This window comes from Hemitrygon akajei, chromosome 2 (assembly GCF_048418815.1).
Source record: "Hemitrygon akajei chromosome 2, sHemAka1.3, whole genome shotgun sequence".
Lineage (NCBI taxonomy): Eukaryota > Metazoa > Chordata > Chondrichthyes > Myliobatiformes > Dasyatidae > Hemitrygon > Hemitrygon akajei.
In genome coordinates, this window is record NC_133125.1 from 44,177,710 (window position 1) to 44,197,943 (window position 20,234).

General features: G+C 40.5%; 1 protein-coding gene across 1 annotated transcript; it reads right to left on the reverse strand.

Annotated features, from left to right (window-relative positions):
• Positions 1-977: 977 nt before the first annotated feature.
• znf367 (zinc finger protein 367) lies at positions 978-19,191 on the reverse strand. Its single transcript, XM_073071464.1, has 5 exons — positions 18,335-19,191; positions 13,625-13,775; positions 8,662-8,781; positions 7,046-7,184; positions 978-5,607 (listed from the first exon to the last, which is right to left on the reverse strand). The coding sequence occupies exons 1-5, from the start codon at positions 18,596-18,598 to the stop codon at positions 5,385-5,387; spliced, it is 897 nt and encodes a 298-aa protein (XP_072927565.1). The 5' UTR covers positions 18,599-19,191; the 3' UTR covers positions 978-5,384.
• Positions 19,192-20,234: the final 1,043 nt, after the last annotated feature.

The following is a 20,234-nucleotide window of genomic DNA, read 5'->3' on the forward strand; positions in this document are numbered from 1 at the left end:
AAGTGATCTGCATCTGAGATAACCCCTGCAAGATCAGGAAGGTTTGTGCAGTGTTCACCCTCCAGCAGAAAGATCAGTACCTTTAAGCCGTTTTATTTCCTTTGTCGTGAATCCTTTGGACAAGGCATCGCTCGGCTGTAGGATTGGCAGATCATCATTACTTCGAAGAAATCAGTTTTCAGGGAAATCTCTCCTTACTGACTGTATAAATCACTTGGGCTTTCGAATTTACCACTTTAAGAACTATTCCAAAGTTTGGCCATTTGTTAAATTGCCGAAGAGTAGTTAATTTCTGGTTAAATTAGTCGCTTGTTTACTTTTCACTTTTGTTGAGCAGAGTTTAATAAATGTTTATGTTTGTTTATAAAACCTGACTCAATTCTATGTTTATTGTTGCTGGTCATATAACATTACCGTCAGTATGGTGGAGATGTTATTACCAATCCGCACAGATTGTGCGCAAACAATAAAGTGCAAGCTTTGGATTAATTAAGGTTTGTGCAGTGAAGTGCTAGTTTGCTATATGCCTACACAGCTACTGTGAATGTCCTACCAAATATTGGGATAAAGATCTGATTACATAGTAAGTTTATTCGTTGTCATGATACACTTTGGCTCCTTTATTCAATCATGATACATAATTATTGCATTAAATCATGAATCATACAACATATTGCAAAATGTCAAGGACTCTTGAGCAAGCATGTCTGAAACACCCAGGATCCTGTCAGTCTCATTCAATGTCTCTTTTGCCCTAAAGATTCAGTGCGAGCCCCCTGCAAGAAAAATGTCTGAATAGAGACAGTTTCCAGCATTAAATCATATTCATTTGGTTGTTGGGAGATTATTTTAAGACGTATTTGTAACCTAAAAGACATCATTTATTGGCTCCTGGAGTTGTAGATTTCCCACCCCCTTTCCCAATAATTAGTTTGGGTAATCTTTAATTAAAAGCTTTATTTGTGGTCCTGTTGTGTAGGATGAGAAAGCCTAAGCCTTTCTTGCTAGAGCTCAAAATTCAAAGTAAATTATCAAAGTATGACACCATATATAACCCTGATGTTAGTTTTCCGGCGGGCATACACAGTAAATGCAAGAAACACAATAGAATCAATGAAATACCTCACCCAACAGGACAGACAACCAAATGTACAAAAGGCAACAACTGTGCAAATGGCTGTGATGCTTCACTCCCAGATAAGCTCAATGTGTTTATGCATGCTTTAATCATTACATCACCTTTGTTTGTTCCTAAAAGTCAATACCTTCACATTTATTCCTGATAATCTAGACCAGTTGTGTTCTTGGTGTCAACTCTCACAATCCAAGCTGCCTTAGGGCTTCTTTGCATCTTCCTCACAATTTGTAATTTCACCCAGTTTAGTGATAGTCAAATTTAGTTGCTGCTATCACTCTGAAAAGACCTGTGATTTCCCTATTGTTTCCTGTCAACCAGCTTTCAGTCCATGCCAATAAATTACCAGAAATCCTATGTGCTTTAATGTTGTGTAATAACCTAAATTAGGGCTTTTCAGCATAAACCACATCTACTGGTTCTTCATCTATTTTCCCAATTATATCCTTGAAAATAATTCTCAGAAGATTTGTCTAACACTAGGTTGACTTTGTCTAATCCCATTATTTTCCAAATGTACTATTATCAACTCCTTCACTAATATCCTCCATCATTTTCCCACCATTGATGTTAACCTAGCCATTATAGCTTCCCCATTTCCCTCCCCTTATCCTTTGCTCATTTCCATAAAGAACTGAGACAGCAGTTACCATACTCCAATCTATAGAGTTCTGGAAGCTGACAATCACTGCATTTCACTTTCTCCGGGGTTACAGCCATGCAATGCAAAATTTAGCATGGTTAGATTAAATGCAACTCAAAAGAAAAATACAACAACTTTATAGCACTACCGATATTTATTTAGAGTACTGATCAAAAATTCAGCAGATTTACCAGGATGCTCAATGAAGGAAGCCAGAATGAATTCAAGCTGGTGACAAACCTCACTCTGAAATAGCTTAAAGCATTGTTAATCGGTCACACCATAAGGGATTATTAAAATACAAAAGATTGGAAGAATAAGAGAAATATGGATTTCAGCTTTATCATTCAAGAACAAAGATTTAAAAAATCCAACCAGAAAAATTGTTAAAACAAAGTGCAAAACATACATACTTTTATGTCTAAAATTAAATCCCATGTTATTTCAAAACATAGAACGAATGTCTTCTCATTGTTTGTCCTCACCCCCCACTCATACTATCTTCCAGCATTCCTTTTTACAGTGACATTTCAAACATCAGCTGGGATTTAGATTTGTGGAAGTAGTGAAGAAGGCTCACTGTCAAAGAAGGACTGGCCCAACAATGAACATTAACTACGTATTTCCCAAATCCTTTCAATCTTTGAAATTCAGCTGCTTTCCAAAGCTAGTTGTTTTGTATTTCCGAAGGCAGAACCACTGGGTGGTGCTATGCAATGCAAAGTATAAAGGTCTGTAATCAGTAGAAATGAAGAAATGTAGACCTTCAAAATCATTTGGGGAATTCATGTGATGCACCGAGATTCTGATGCGCCCCAAAAAGGAAACATGGGCCAAAGGACAGAAAGGGGAAAGGGAATGGTTCCAGCCGAGAGAGGAGAAGCATGGAGGTGGGTTTAGGTAGAGAATTGTAATGACAAAACCGATTACTTCACAACATGAGCAGTAATGGAAGGTGGGGGTGCTGGAGATGTTAATCAACTTTAGTAGTAATACCATATTAATGTACAAACAAGGCACACCAGTCTTTAGCTTGGCAAGAGCAGATGACAAACAAGCTTACAAGTCAGTGATGCTAACATAACATTACAGGTTTTCCCCCTCGGTTACACAAATCCGTTTAAATTTGAACTGGTCACAAGTCAATTAAATGTTACAATTTTTTTAACAACAAAATTAAGGATATAAAAATGCAGCTTCCTCTCAGGGAAGGCACTCTCATTTGGAAACCCAACTTCTTTCACCAATTAAAAGTTGTACGAACCCACAATACTTTCCAGAACTATAGAAAACTTGGAAAAATTATTACATGGTTTCCCTGTTAAATCTTAAGCACTTTGCTCCCAGCTTGTACGCATGGCATGGTAAAAACAGGAAGCAGTTCAAGCTTCTGGCCATTGTGGCAATGCTTGCCTTTAAGAGTCAGCATTCACCTAACTGCAGCATCTGCCGCTGTACCGTGATATTTAGCTTCCAACAAAGTGAGTTTATACATCTCCACGTTTAGAACAGCTTCTACATAAAATACACAATTGAAATGGCATCAGCTACATCCAATGCTAATCTAAAATAAATAACTTTCAATTACACACAACAATATCTAATTAGCTGATAAAGGACATTTAAACAGAATCTGATTGGCATAATAGTTTTAGAAAAACAGAAATCCCCAATGTATGGACACCAAGGCTATACTGCTGCTTTTTATTGTTGAAAAATGGCAGATTCATTCAGTCTCAGTTGCTTCAGTCCATGCTGCAAAAACTGTTGGTGCAAAATCTATGCAACAGTGACAGCTGATAAGAGTATGACTGCATGTCAAGCTTTTCAACTTAGCAAATTTTAAATTTCATGCAGCAACTAAATATTTTACCAGAAAGCACAAGGCAGAGAATATTGGATTATGGTAAAACATATTGAAGCTGTCCAACAAAGAGGACATAATGTTTTCTTGTTAAATTTTAATAACTGCAAGCAACAAAACTGCAAAGACTATATTAAACTACAGACACACAGCAATACAATGTAGTGTTGCCAACATGAAAGTCAACAAAACTTCTTCCATCACCAAAAATCACCTGGTACAAACTTGACTAACAACTTAAATTAATGGGTGCCACATTTCTCTTGCAGAGCCCTCAGCTTGCATTTTCACTAATCAAATTAAGGTAGACAACTTGTTTTGTTTAGAAAGTAATATCTTCACTGTTTCAAGTACTTGCTAAATTGTTAACTACAATAAAAGTCACAATACAACAAATCCTGCAATTTTTATTTGTCATGACATTGCCTTAAATCAAGATCCAGATCTCACAGGATTGCTCAAGTCCATTTGATGGAATATAGGTTGTATTTATAAACACACAAAAGGTGCAATTTGTCTTACGTTTTGCACAGAAGTATTGTGCCTCTGTACTTATAGTGCTCTAAAAAGAACAAGTCCAGTGCTATGCTCTCACTTCTACTTCAGCAACTATACAAGTGCCAATGTTCAATTATAACCATCCCTGATTAGATGTTACAAATTTTCCCAACACCACTGAGGGGGCAAAAACTCATTTTAAATATCTGCTGCAACCAAACTGTATGATTATACTTTCCAAAAATCAAAGTAATCTGCACTCCCCATGCTGGCTATTATAAGACAAGGGCTCAGTGGTACTAATGCTTCATCCTACAGTATGATGAAACTTTATGTCACGCCTTTTAAATCTACAAGGATATGGTACTTTTTATACAAGTATTCAAAGCTTGCTACTTTACTGGTAGTTTATGAGAATACATGTTAAGGTGGTTCCCGTTTAGTCAAACTTACTCAATTCCCATATCTAGTGAATGACTTGTTCCCCAATAAATCAAGACATCTATTGATGGAAAAAATAAAAATCACTCCACTACCCTTCCAAGTGGTTCTCAAGTAGATCATGAACAGTGCATTTCAAAGGATTGCTGGGGAGAAAAAAAAAACAGAAGTTCCTGTTGGAACAGAACAGGATTTTGTTTGACAAAAGAAACAAAATAACCTGAATACTGGAAACCCAAACTTCAACTATTGACAGCTTCAGTTACTTTCTGAAAAGGGTCATGCTGCACTTTTAAGTGTTCCTTCTGAAAATATTTTTTCTGTTTCAAATACTAGTTAACATTCTCTTTTTCTTTTAAGACTACAGTTTGCTGTTGCTAAGTAGATACTGAAGTTTACTGGAAGCTAGATTTGCAAGATGGATCTCACAAAGGCACTGCGTATCTAACATGTCATCAAACAGTGCGAATTTTGTACTACAAATGCAAGTTGTATATTCTTGCAATAGCTAGAATGTGGCACTAGCAGGTTCTCTACCCTTCCCTGCCCTACATTATCTGATCTTTCAAAGCTCTGCAACATTCCACCGAACTAAAACTTTATATAAACTTCTTCTGGACAAAAAGTGCATAACACTTGTGCTCCTTTAACCAAGGGCAACAACATTCATCATCATCTTAAATTCTACATAATAGCAGCCTATTAAAAAGCAAAATATAAGGTGCATTCCTTCTGCCCGTGCACTAGTCCACAGACAGTTCCCTTCATGAGATACATGCATTGTATCATATCTACTGGAGCAACTACGCTTCAGTTAAGTTTGCCAGCTCAATGAGAGCAAGGGCACCATGTAGCCGCTCCCGTTGCTCTTGCAGGCGGCGGTGTGCGGCAGCATGTGGCCCGTTTTTTTCTTCGTCCTCGTCTTCGTCAGACTGGATGAACTCCATGGGGTCCTGCTGCTCCTGGTCAGCCTTCCGGCCTGTGTTCTTCACGGATGGCATGCGCTGTTCTCGCATCTCCCAGTATCTGCAGGTGAACAATGTTCAGAAATTCAGCGTTTCTATTGCAAGAGGACCAGAAGGCCGTACTGCCTCTTGCAAAGTGCCATTGACCAAAGAAAAGCTCTCTCGTAAACCAACCTTCAAAACCCTTTCCCTATTACAGTGGTTTCCACTGATAGCTTCAGGGAGTAGGGAATTCCAGTAAAAAAATAAATCAATTAAAACTCAGAATAAATCCTTCCTAATCACACCCTTAAACATTAATCTTTTCTCCTGGGATTGTACTAGACTTCTCCAATAGGGAAACCATTCACTTTGACAAGCTTCATTAGTAATTTAATGTGATCAGCTGCCTTCAGGATTCCAGGCAGTTTAAAATTCCTCCACCAGCCAAACCTCCAGTCAAAGTGACAGCTTCCAATCAGGTCCTTCCTCAAATGTAACCCAAAACTACACAATCCTTCTGGTCTGCTCCCATCAGAACACTGTATAAGCTTTAACTGCTCCTGTATTCCTTTCCTCCTACAATAAAAGGCCAATATTCAATTTGATATTCAAATTACTAAATTACTTAGTTGCTAATTTATGCTTCTAATCCAAGGATGCCTAAATTTCTCAAACACCATCTAAACAAGATTCTGCCTTTCTGCCTCCTTCCCAAAAAGATTCCGACTGCTCATTTCCCCACATGGCACTCAATTTATTATCTTTTGTCGAACTTATTCTAGGTGACATTACAAGATCACCTCCTTATAGCCGCTCCTTGCAAATACACTACACTCAGTCCTTTTATCCAAGTTATTAATAAATCACCAACTAAGAAGGCCTCAGCAACAATTCTGCACCTCCTCCAGCCCTAATCAACCACCTTGTTCAAACAGAAAATCTTGAAAATCTACTTTTTTCCTTTTAACCGATCTTCCAGCAATGTTTAGGCTTTGAAACTTGCATGGCATCTTTTCAAATGTTTCTGGAAGTCAAAAATGCAAATAAATGTGATGATTTCTATTTCTCTTCATTATATTCAACATTAATGTAGCGCCAAATGCAACAGAAATAAACCACAACTTTCCTGACAAACTGTATCTGTTCTGCTGGGTGTCTGCAAAATCTGTAAAGCAGCAAATTAATCTCAATCCTCCAATGACACAAAGACTAATCCTGATGTTATTGGGAGATACATGGGATGGGGTGCAGCAAAACCAAATTGTTGAAGACAAAATATTCCGCAACTGATGTGCATGGCGTCTAATTCTGAAAGAAACCGTTGTCTAACATGTTGTTCCTTCCCTTCCAACACTGAGCTTCTTCCAAAACAACCGGACAAAGGCCCACGGATTCTTTTAACAAATCTAAAACAAATAAATATTTTTGCAAGGAAGGCATCAAAGCAGACCTTAACTAAGTGTACCATTAGATTATTAGTAGAAATTCGAGAACACACAATTTCTGAATGCACTCACTTCGTCAGCCATTCTGCAACAGCGTCATTGTCCGCGGCCTGTGTCTTGGTGGCACCATTGGACACTTCGTCTCTCCGTAAGCGTGCGTAAGGATGCTTGGTACAATGACGGTTGGCATGTGTGAACCTGCTCCCACAGCCTGTACAGAAACCAGGAGATGGAGTTTGTCTCAGCGAGAAATTACACACCCTCCCACAGAATGAGGCTGAAGAATTTCAACCCCCCCCCCCCCCATTTCAAACAATTTGTTATAGACATCGTGTCTGCACTTCATTTGACAGACAGACAGACAGACATACTTTATTGATCCGGAGGGAAATATAACAATATAAAACAATAAATAATTAAATAATAAGTTAATCATGCCAAGTGGAAATAAGTCCAGGACCAGCCTATTGGCTCAGGGTGTCTGACACTCCGAGGGAGGAGTTGTAAAGTTTGATGGCCACAGGTAGGAATGACTTCCTATGATGTTCAGTGTTACATCTCGGTGGAATGAGTCTCTGGCTGAATGTACTCCTGTGCCTAACCAGTACATTATGAAGTGGATGGGAGACATTGTCCAAGATGGCATGCAACTTGGAAAGCATCCTCTTTTCAGACACCACCGTCAGAGAGTCCAGTTCCACCCCCACAACATCACTGGCCTTACGAATGAGTTTGTTGATTCTGTTGGTGTCTGCTACCCTCAGCCTGCTGCCCCAGCACACAACAGCAAACATGATAGCACTGGTCACCACAGTCTCATAGAACATCCTCAGCATCATCCAGCAGATGTTAAAGGACCTCAGTCTCCTCAGGAAATAGAGACGGCTCTGACCCTTCTTGTAGACAGCCTCAGTGTTCTTTGACCAGTCCAGTTTATTGTCCATTCGTATCCCCAGGTATTTGTAATCCTCCACCATGTCCACACTGACCCCTTGGATGGAAACAGGGGTCACCGGTGCCTTGGCCCTCCTCAGGTCCACCACCAGCTCCTTAGTCTTTTTCACATTAAGGTGCAGATGAGCACATCAGTTCTCCACTTTCATAGCCAACTGGATTCTCTAGAAGCACTAAATTATACTATTTATTATAAATTACTATAAATAGCTCATTTAGATGGAGACGTAACATAAAGATTTTTATGCCTTGTGTCTCTGATGTAAAACATAAAAGTCAATTTATTTCAAGTGTGAAACTTGTGAAAAATTCTTTTGATCTTCAAATTCATCTCAATCAGTGTGCAGTCGTATTATCCAAAAGGCTCATCAAGACCCCACATTAATGCCCAACCAAATTTGGCATTTGCTCTTCTGGTGCAAAATTACAAACACACGTAAAGCTCCACAGGGCAGAAACTGGTCACAACATCAAACATGTCTCAATAAAACATACTCGGCTTCAATGCAGAGAGCAACGTAATAACATTACAAACCAGAAACAACTCACTAGGTACATCACTGCTGGCCATGGTAACCAGCATACATAGTTATGTAGCTAGTGGTGTCCATGCTTATAGGAACTTCCAAAATAATCAACATCAAATGATTGATTTGTCTAACCCAAGAGGCACAAGTTGCTCGTCATGCTGGACTCAAATTTTCCAAACAGAGCACAAGAGTTTACCAGCTTACCAGTTTCAGAGCAAACAAATGGCTTTTCCCCAGTGTGAAGGCGCTGGTGAGTTTTTAATTGGCCACTCTGAACAAATGCTTTCCCACAGTTCGGATAGTCACATAAATAAGGTCTTTCACCTACAAGAAACCCATAGTACAGAGCATTAAAATTTAAACTTTTCTCTATTGCTCAAAGGAAAAAGAAATAAAAAAGAATTTACAGGAGCTCTGGTGAAAATAACACTAATTAGCTCATCTACAAGCAAATAACTTGCATTTACAAGGCTTATTTAACATAGATATGTTACAAAACAATTAACAATGATCCTAATTAAACTTGACATAGTCTCATAACAGTTGACAGATATTTGACATTAAGATGTAGTTGGGAGCTCATTGTTGATTCCAAGATTTTGTTTTTATTTTTAAACTTGAAGTGTAGTATTTCTGATTATGCTGAACCTTCATGCAGTTTGTCCGAAGAAAAAACAGAGACTTTCAGACCATTGTCTTCCGTTACACATCCTCCAGTGTCATAATGGTCACTCAGCTCTGATCAGTGACATTTTGATCTGTTCCACATTAAATATGGCCCAAGGCAAAATGAAACAGACCATGACAAGAAGAGCACTTCATTGATTTACTTGCGCTAGCTCAATGCCCTGATCTGATCTGTATGAACAGTATGGAAGACGAGCTTTTCACTGTACCTCAGTACATGTGACAATAACAAACCAATTCCAATCTGCCTAAAAAATAGTTCCCACCAAATACCCAAATGCTCTTTAACAAAACATTTACTGTAACAATACTCTAAGATTAATAAAACAGCACATTATTTGATCAGCCACAATACAGGCTGTCCCCGGGTTACAAACGAATCCCGTTCCTGAGTCCGTCTTTAAGTCAGAACAGGTACATCCAGTATTATTTAGTGTCAGTCAATCAAATTATTGTCTTAGTATATAGTATATATTTTACCTTTCTATGCATATAAAACACTTAAGAAATGTATGTATTTCAATAATTAAACCACTGCGTTGCTTAGTAATAATCGTAGCTTTCATCAGGGCAGGGCTGTCACATGCTCCATTATTCTCACTTTATCCTTTAAAATTGTTCTGATCGTTGATCAACTATAGCCTAACGTTTTTCCAATGACCAATGGCGTTTCACCTTTCCAATCGCTTTATTACTTCCACCTTATTTTCAATCGTGATCGATTTTCATCAATGGAACAGAAACACTGCGGATTCAGCAGCAGCTGTGGGCGGCAAGTCCTGACCTGAGCTCCCCCGGGTCCTAAAGTCCACCCGCACTGAGACAGGTTAAATGGGACAGGTGGGGCGGTGCTGACTGGAAAGGGGGTCAGGGTGAGTCTTGCTAAGAAAAGTCTAAGCCAAAGTTACACACTCAACACAGTGTTAACGGCAACATAATCCAACTTAAAATGGCGGACGGCATTCCCCTTTTCACATAATAGGCTTTATGGCAGGCCGTTCATAAGTACGAGTTGTCTGTAAGTCAGATGTTCGTAACTCAGGGACACCCTGTATATCAAAGTTACACTTACTACCATATGCACAAGTACATGTACAAACAGTTGCAATGAAAATCTGATAACAGCAGAAAACAGGCTTTCCTATAATCAACATTACTGAATATTATAGAGTAGCTTTTTTGAAATTCAGATTTAAAATTATTTATTTTGATAACAGCTCTGGTGTCAGAATAATAATTCAATAACTAACAATACAGTTTAAAGTAAAACTGAATCACAATAAAGACTGCATTAAAGTCAAATGGGAAACAGCCATGTAATGTTCACTGATAAATGCATCAATTTCTGTAATTTGCTACCAAGTAATGAATAGATGGCATGATAACTTGCAATTTCCCTATAGTCAGATTTTGACTATAACATTTGAGCATAAAAGTACAAAAATGAGTGTTACATCAGTTCTCCATTAATTTGTTGTATAAGATTTGATCTTCCATGGAGTCAAAGACATTCTTGTGTCAATTAACTTGATATCAACATAGTTAAGAGCAATAAACTTTACTTGTCCAAAATCTAAAAACTACAGCTTTACTGCTTGGATGTATGAATACAAACAGATGCTAGGTCATCCTGCTTATTCTAAAATTTTGCAGAGCACACATATGCTAGTGATCTTTATCAGTACCAAGTACATGCATGTATTCTAACCAGGTACTGCCTCTTTCACACAAGACCGAGGTTAGATTTCAGCTGACACTGATCATAGATCAGTTAGCCTTCAACCTAGTGGGAGTGGGAGGAGCTAAAGATGGCGCCAGAGGTTTTTTCGGATCTGGTCAAATTCTTCCAGTCCATCCGTGAAAGTTTAATTTCTTCTCTTTTAATGTCTTTTCTTTCCTTTTCAAGGTGGCTGGGGTTCAGTCAGGGTCCGCGATCTACAGCTGCACACAAACTTCAGTCCTTCACGGCAGTGGATTCTCGCTGAGCAACCTGGATGTGTGCTTTCAAGGAGTGGTCCTGTGGGCGACCTGATTCCTTATCAATGTCGCCAAATAAAACATTGCAGGAGATTAAAACAATAAGACCTCAGAGTACGCTGCTGTTGAAATAAGTGATGCTGCGTCGTGATAAGTGATGACATCATAAGTGATGTTACGTCAAAACAGCGAGCTGTTGATCTCCCTCATGCTGTGGCAGGAACAATACCGCTGCCTCCCTTGTTAAGGGGAGAGAGAGAGAGAGACACACACACAGTCTGTCCGAGATGTCGAAGTGTTGGGATGGACAGTGGTTTTTGATGGACTCCACACAATGGTCTTTGCCTGCATGATGGGTGGTGAGAGTTGATGCTTTCACTGGAGCAATTGGGAAGGGTGGGGCAGGGGGCACAGGGTTGATGCTCTTCCTGCTGTGTGCATTGGGGGGGGGGGGTGAGGGAGGGGGACCTTCGGGGTTCTAACGTTTTCTGTCATTCATTCTTTACGGTTTTTCTTCTGCTTTGGTGGATGTCTGTGAAGAGTAAGGATTTTGGGTTGCATACTTTATACATTCTCTGATGTTCAATTGAATCATTGAACCTTTGTAGGTCCCACCAAGTTTCTGCCATTTTGTTCTAGTTGCTTGGTTGTTGAGAAATTTAGTAAATACAGTTACAAGAAAAAGTTTGTGAACCCTTTGCAATTACCTGATTTTTGGCACTAATTTTTCATAAAATGTGGTCTGATCTTCATTTAAGTCACAATCTGCCTAAACTAATAACACACACACACACACACACACACACACACACACACAAAATCGAACTTCTTCTCGTCAATACTGAGTACACCACTTAAACCATCATAGTCTAGGTTTAAAAAAAAAATTGAACCTCTGGGGTAATGCCTTTTACAAAAGCTATTGGAATCAGGTGTTCCGATCAATGAGATGAGATTGGAGGTGTGGGTTGTAGAGGTGTCCTGCCCTCTATAAAAAAAGACACACCAAGTCAGGTTACCAGCAGAGCCTGCTCTTCTCAAGAAAGATTTGTTCTGTCCACCATAACTTGATCAAAAGAACTTTCAGAGGACCTTAGAAGAATTGTAGAGATACATGAAACTGGAAAAGGCAACAAAAGCATTGCTAAAGACCTAAGTATTCAGCAGTCCACAGTACGAGAAATTGTCTACAAGTGAAAGAAACTCAGTATTGTTGCTATTCTCCCTAGGCGTGGGTGTCCTGCAAAGATCACACAAAGAGTGCAATGTGCAAAGCTGAAGGAGGTGAAAAAGAACACAAGGGCAACAGCAAAAGACTTGCAGAAATCTCTAGAACTTGCCAAAAGTCTCTGTGCGTTCATTATAAGAAAAACACTGAATAAGAATGGTGTTCTTGGAAGGACATCATTGCTCTTCAAAAACAAACAAACATTGCTGCACATCTCAAGGTTCCAAAAGGCCACCTGGATGTTCCACAACACTTCTGGAATAATATTCTTCGACAAATTTGACAAAAATTGAACTTCTTGGCAGAAAAGTATGGTGGATGGAGCATCATTGCTTGGGGCAGCTTTGCTGCCTCGGGGCCTGGAGAGCTTGCAATCACTGAGGAAACAATGAATCTGAAATTGTATCAAGACATTTTACAGAATGTCAGGGTAGCAATCGTCACCTGAAGCTTAATAGAAGTTGGATAATGCAACAAGACAATGATCCGAAACAACAGTAAATCAAAATGGTTTTTTAAAAAATCATGTTTTGGAATGCCCATGTCAGAGTCCAAACGTTAAGCCAATTGAAATGTTGTAGTATGACCTGAATAGGGCTGTTCATGCTTGGTATGCCAGAAATATTGATGAACTAAAACAGTTTTGTATGAAGAAATGGTCCAAACTTCCTCCTCAGTGTTTTGCAAATCTGCTCAGCTGCTACAGGAAATGTTTGGTGGAGGTGATTGCTGCAAATGGAGGTGTACCAGTTACTAAATACAAGGGTTTACATACTTTTTCCAGCAATTATTGAGAATGATTAAATAATGTGTTCAATAAAGACATGAAAAGTACAATTGTTTGTGTTATTAATGCGGCAGACTGTGTTTGACTTAAAGATCATACCACATTTTATGAGCAATTGGTGCAGAAAACCAGGTAATTGCAAAGGCTTCACAAACTTTTTTCCTACTACTATATGTTCTAATGTTTAACCTTGAAAGGCCCAAGTGAAAAATAGCAAGATCCTCCCTCACAGAGACATTTCATTAATGCCGTATGAAATCTCTTATTCGGTTAGGTTGTGCAGCTGTTATTCCCACAGCAGATTCTTATTATCTGGAGCTGCTTTCAGCTCGTTACACAATTCAAACAGCCTTGTAAGCACTTCAAACGTGGCTTTCCAATCTCCTCATCCTCCCTGCACTCTGCTGAGTAACCTCAATTTTATCGTTACAAGATCTTAATAAACATTATCTCACTGATGACATGCACTCATCCAATGTATATCTTACCCGTGTGCGTTCTCTTGTGTGCTTGCAAGGACTTCTCACGGGGAAACACTCGGTTACAAGTATTGCAGCGGATTCTGCTAGAGGAGTGCTCACCCTCATTTATGAGATCACGGATTAGCTCTGCTCTTGGGCGGCCACGTCTTGTTCCATCCTACAACAAGGCACCCAGATCCAGATTAAAAATTTAACCTTTAATTAATTCTGAAAGTTATGTTGCAAGAAACCAGTGTCCAAAGACGGTAAGGATACTGGTCTGTACAATCCCTTCAACACCGTGATTTACAAACGTTTGTATCTTTGAAAGCCCATTAAAGAAACCATTCTGGAGTTCTGGAAAGTGTACACAACAGACTTTATCCTCTAATAGGGACCTAGCCAGTTGCCAATTTTACACAGTTCAGCAGAGGATAGAGGGTGAACATTTAAGTATGTGCAAGCGTATTAAACAGACTTAATCTTGTACTGTAGCTCAGCATTATTGAAAAGGACTCACTTCTTAGTGCGTGCTCATCCTACAAATACAAATTTCTACATATGGAGTTAAATGAGGGAAACAGAAATCTCAAAGGTAAGTCCATCTAGGGCAGCAATGCCTACGCTCCCGTGCGCCCAAATTTTGACCAGACTCCTTTAAGATGCTCCTTACTTGTTCCTCTTTTATTAAGATTTTGGACTTTCAAATTTTTCCCTTTGACTCAATATCAAATATTACAGTGTCACAGTAGCATTACAAGTGTACAGATATAAATATCAGAAGAGAAGTAGTAACAATTAAAAATAGTTATCTCAAACAGTCTAACAGGAGGGGGGCCTTCAGTTCCCTGGCTATAGGTTGACTCATTATGGATCCCAATGGCCGAGAGTAAAAATGACCTCATATAGTACTCTTCGGAGCAGTGCAGTTGTCTTAGTCTTTTACTAAAAGTGCTCCTCTGTGCAGCCAAGGTGGCGTGCAAAGGGCGAGAAACACTGTCCAGAATTGCCAAGATATTCCTTCTACCACAGCCTCCGGTGTGTCCAGTTTGATTCCTATAATAGAGCCAGCCTTTCTAATCAGTTTATTGAGCCTGTTGGCATCACCCATGTTGATGCCATTGCCTGAGCACAAACACCTCATAGAAGATTGTACTGGCGACAACAGACTGGTAGAACCTGTGAGGGAGAGGCCTGCATACTCCAAAGGACCTCAGTCTCCTCAGGAGGTAGAGGCAACTCTGGCCTCTCTTGTACACAGCCTCCGTGTTGGTGCTCCATTCCAGTCAAGTCTATCATCCAGGTGTAGACCCAGGTACTTAAAGGAATTAGAGTCTATAAGCCTGCCTTAATGCTACCTAGCGTGTTTTGTCCGTTTGATTTTGTACTGGCTAGCAATACTGCAAAATAACAATAGACATTAATCCATTTAAGTACATGGTCACTATTCTTCTGGCCCTCGGGACAACTGTACTGCTCCAAAGTGCACTGTACGAGCTGATTCTTACCCTCAGCCATTAGGCTCTATGAGTCAACCTATAGCTGGGGAAGCGATGACCCCCTCCTGTCTGAGGTAACTTTTTTTTTTAATTCTTTCTTACTTCTCTTCTAATATTTGTGTATCTATTTGTAATGCTATTGTGACACTGTAATTTCAGTTGCGATCTATAAAGTGTCTATCTATCAAGCATTTATTTAGACACACCTCCACTGCAATTGGAGTCCCAGCTTGAACTACTGTCTGCAGTGGAATTGAGCTACTTGCTACTATCTAGGAGGTGAAGGTGGTTTTTCTCACATCCCCTTTGAATCCCTTTCCCTTGCCCAAAAGCCAGGTCCTCTAGTTATACAGTACTGTGCAAAGATCTTGGGCACATTACAGTATATAGCTCGGGTGCAGAGTACTGTATTCGTCAACGTGAAGCTGGCAGCGAGTTTATAAACCTGGTCAGGGTGGAGCATCGCGGGAGGGATGTGGGACAGGCGGCAGAGGAGTGTCAGGGAAAAGGGAGGGGCATGGGTGCAGAGAAACCCAGCCCTGAGACACCAGTCAAGGTGATTTTGATTCTAAAGAATTGGTTTATTGATCATTACAGAAAGTCTCTGGGGCTTCCCACTCCCTAACCATGATTCCCTGTCCCCTCCCCACTCAGTCCACAATACAGGCCCATATCAGAATCAGGTTCATCATCACTCACATACATCATAAAATTTGTTTTTCTTTAATATATGCAGCAGCAGTACAGTGCAACATATATTAAATTACTGTGTACATACATCTACTGTTGCCTCTGGACACATCTTAGTACTGTGCAAAAGTCTTAGGCACCTTAGGTAGAAATATAGGGTGCACACGGTACATGAGCTGAGGTCAGACTACACCTTAATGAAGTTGGAACCCAATCACACCACTTCTGTGTTCAATGCCCAGCTGATGAAGGTCAGTATCCTAAACGCCTTCCTAACTATGTTGCCTATTACTGTTGCCACCTCCAAGGAACTATGCTTGAACTCGAAAGGTCCCCCTGCTACTCAATACTGCCTGCGATGCAACCATTTGTAAGTCCTAGCCTCATTAATGTTCCCAAATGCATCACCTTGCATTTGTTTGGATTGAACTCTAACTTCCGTTTTATACCCATCTCACTATCTCTCTGCACTCTAACTCTACCTTTTACACAACCAACAACCTCAAGCTTCAAGTCACTCAGAAACTTATCCAAATCACTCACACGTTATAACAGGAAGGATCGCAATAACATTCTGTGTGGGGCTCCAGAAGTCACAGGCATTCAATCACAAAACGTTTTACCTCCACCCTGTCTATTACTAAGCCAATATCGAATCCCTCTGGGCTTAACCATTGAACCATTAACCCACGTGGGACCTTGTCAAAGTCTTTACTGAAGTCCATGTAGATCAAATCTAGTGCCCAGTTAATACAATTTGTTACTTTGTCAAAGAATTCAACCATTATGGTCAGACAATATCTGCCTTTGACAAAGCTGAAATGGCCATTTCTGATCAGCACTTGCCTTTCCAAATGATTAATCATCTCCCTCAGAATTTTCTCCAGTACCTTCTCTACCAATGATGTGAAACTTACTGTTCTATGGTTACCAGGCCTTTACTTACTGTCTTCCTTGAAAAAGATGGGGGGGAGGGAACATGTTCACCAGTGGTAACTAGTCAGTAAACATCTCAACCACAGCAATCCTTTCCTTTGCCTTTTGCAGACACCCGAGATTAATCCTAAATCTTGAGGCCAGCAATAAACCTTCCTCACCCCTGTACCAAATTCTCCAACTACAAAGTCTGCCTCCTTTGTGCATGCTGATGAGAAGTATTTCCCCTCTGGTTCCATGCTTAGATGATGATGTTGTCACTAATGGACACAACCTTTTCCCTGCTTGTTCTCACGCCCTCGATTTACCTACAGATCACCTTCAATTTTACCTTAATTCTGTCTGCCAGCGGTTTCTCATGATCCTCGTATACTTTCTAATTCCTTTTTTTTTCTCCCTTCACCTTTTATATTAACAAGCCTCTCCCATCATTAGTTCCCTATAATTGTCAGGTAACAATGAGTTAGCATGCAGAAAGCGGACAGACCCAAGCGGCATATCGTCATGATATCAATCTTTCCCTCAAAGTCAGTTGATTTTAGGAAGGTGGCGGTGGTAAATTACAGGATGGCAAATTACAAACCCAGCTAACAAGAACTCTCTGAATTAACTTTTCAACACATGCATTGCTTTGGAACTTAATCAACTCATAAGAGGCTAGGTTTACTTTGATAATAAATTTACTTTGTACCCCATGACTGATGTCAATTGCTGAATGTTTACGGGGCAAGGCAGCAGATACTACAAACCTGCTAGTTGGAAAATGTGAGCAGTAATAGCAGTCAACTTAAACCCGAGTACATTATTATGTTAGCAGCACACTCCTTCAAATTGTGCTTCCGTTAAAGGTGTGGAGTTTCAACATTAACCTGACTATGACAGAGACGGATCACTGTACACATAGAATTAAACGTCACCATGAAATAAAATCACATCCTCTTTTGAAAATGAAGCAAAAGTAGGTTATTAACAAATCTTTTGCCATTTACCAATTCACGATGTCACACAACCTCAACAGCACGTAGAGAGGACAACTGTAAACAATCAACAAAACTTCCCCAAACGTGCGGTTGAACAGCTGCAACAGGTCGGGTCGCCTTAAAGAACCCGGCGGGAGGAAGTTACGTCTTTTTGGCGCGCTGGAGCATTGACAAGCTCTCCAGGAAGTGATTTCATTCATTTAATTTCTGCACCCCGGCAGAGAGAGAGAGAGAAAGAGAGAGAAAATCAAACGTAGAGCACAACACACACACAAAAAAATAAGCTGAGTCCAAAGTCGTTTGGCGAGGAGAAGGCAGCTCCGGCCGCCGATCTCCGGCAGACGCCTCCCCCGCTCTGTTTACGTCCCCGCCGGAGCCGCAGACAGTTGGCGATCGACAAATGCGCGCCAATCCGAACCACAACAACATTAGCCGCTGCCCCTCGCCGTAAAGCGAGATGTTTAACGTATTTTAAAATAACGAAGCATGCAAAATAAATATACAGAAGCCTAAACTAGCAATAAGCGAACGAGAAACTAAAAGCGAGCAGCAACGTAACCGCAAACAAAGTCTTTCCAGCAAGTGAGCTGATCCATGTAAATGTGTGCAGGCTCTCTCCGCCTCTGACTGACCTGCGAGAGATGTTCCAGCTCCCGATCGAGCGCCGCGGCTCCAGCGGGACCGCGCTGGGAGTCCCTGCCGCCGTTGCCGGTGAAGGAGGCGCCGGGGCTGAGGGTGACATTGTGCGCGTTCTCACCCCACTTCCACGGATACACCATGAAATCGCTGAATCCGGGGCTGGTGGGCGTCACATCCATGCGTTTCGGCTTAATCGGCGTGGTTTTAATGACAGAGACGCGCTTGGGAGAACCGCAGCCGACCTGATTTTCTGCCATCGCAACCACGATGCGCAAAGACGGATGGAAAAATATTGAAAATAAATAAATAAAATCGCAGCGACCGAGTGGCGGCTCGAGCAGAAATTCCCGCGTTTAAGCATTTCCCGCCCTTTCTGCACAAACCAACCGAATGCCGCGCCGGAACCCTCGACGTCATCATGAATGAGTGACAACTCCATTCACGGCGCCGATCCGCCGAGCTCGGCCAATCAGCGGCAAGCGCGCTCTGCTTATTGGCCGAGCGCAGGTTTTTACCCGCCAGGAGTTATAACGTCTTCTTGCGAATGAGTTCATCGTTTGCTGTTTGGCTGCCGAGGATTTCCAGCATTTTCTGTTGTCATTTGTTTTTGTTAAAGAGACACCTATTGGAAAATGCTAGTTTGTGAAATTAGTATCTGAAATTAGTATATTCGCCAATATATCGCAAGCAAATTCGTGATGGACAAGGACTTCTTCCATGCATATAAAGTAAAAATTGCACCCGTAGATCAAATAATATTAACGGTTACGTTGTAACAATTAATGTTACGGTGCTTATTTTGATTTTATGTGTTGTACCGAAACTGAGTGGGGATAAAATAAAGCCAAGTTTACAAATCATTTTCGTATTAATGCACAATTCAGCTGCAGTACATGGGATCAAAGCAAAGTAGTGTATTTAGTGACAACCTGAAGAAAAACAAGGTCGCTGGTTTGGTTTATACTACGTTGCCATTTATACTCCGCAAAACAGTACCTCCTTTCCGCATCCTTGATATGGTAGTTACAAGATTTTTTTTAGAATTTGCATTTTGTCTGTTAAACTGGGTCTTAGATCAAATTAATAGTGCGTGGATCCATTTCAACACTAATGTAATTACACTTGACAACAAAGATTTTGCTTCCTGAATACTTTTGGATGTATCATGTGGATTTTGGGCTGTTGATGGAAATCCACCATGAAATTTCCCTATCAGGCACTACTTTTTGAAATTGCCTATATTTGTTAATTCAATTAAAATGTTGCCCACACTGTTGGCGGAAAAGTTTTCTATTTTGTCCAGCCATGTCTAAGCCATGCTTAGGCAGGCAGAATGCTGTATGGCGGGACAGGTCAGTACAAGCATCATGCACACACCGTTCTATGCATTGCGTTTACGCGATCGGTTTGCGATCACATTGATGCACAAGGTCTACACGCAGAGCATATTGTGTGTACTCATTATAATAAAGTCATTCTATTTTCAGTATTTGTGATAGCAAAATGTCCTGCCAATCTTGCAACAGCCGTGATACTATCTGTTGTATTGTGGCGAGTATACGCTTATATCTCAAAGACGGAGCATGACTCCTCCCATTAAGAAAGCCCGTGAGCTCTAATTTGGATGTAAAATTGGCTACCAAGGTGAAGCCTAGGCTCGTCATGTTTGATGCATAACATGCGCTGTCAATCTTAGAGCTTGGCTCAGAGGTACTTGGAAGTTCATGCTGTTTGCTGTCCCAATTATATGGCAAGAGCAGACTGCCACATTCAGTCCTGATACAGGGTCTCAGCCCGAAACGACAGCTGTTTACTCTTTTCCATAGATGCTGTCTGGCCTGCTGCGTTCCTCCAGCATGCATGTTGCTTTGAAATCCATCAATGCTGGCTGAC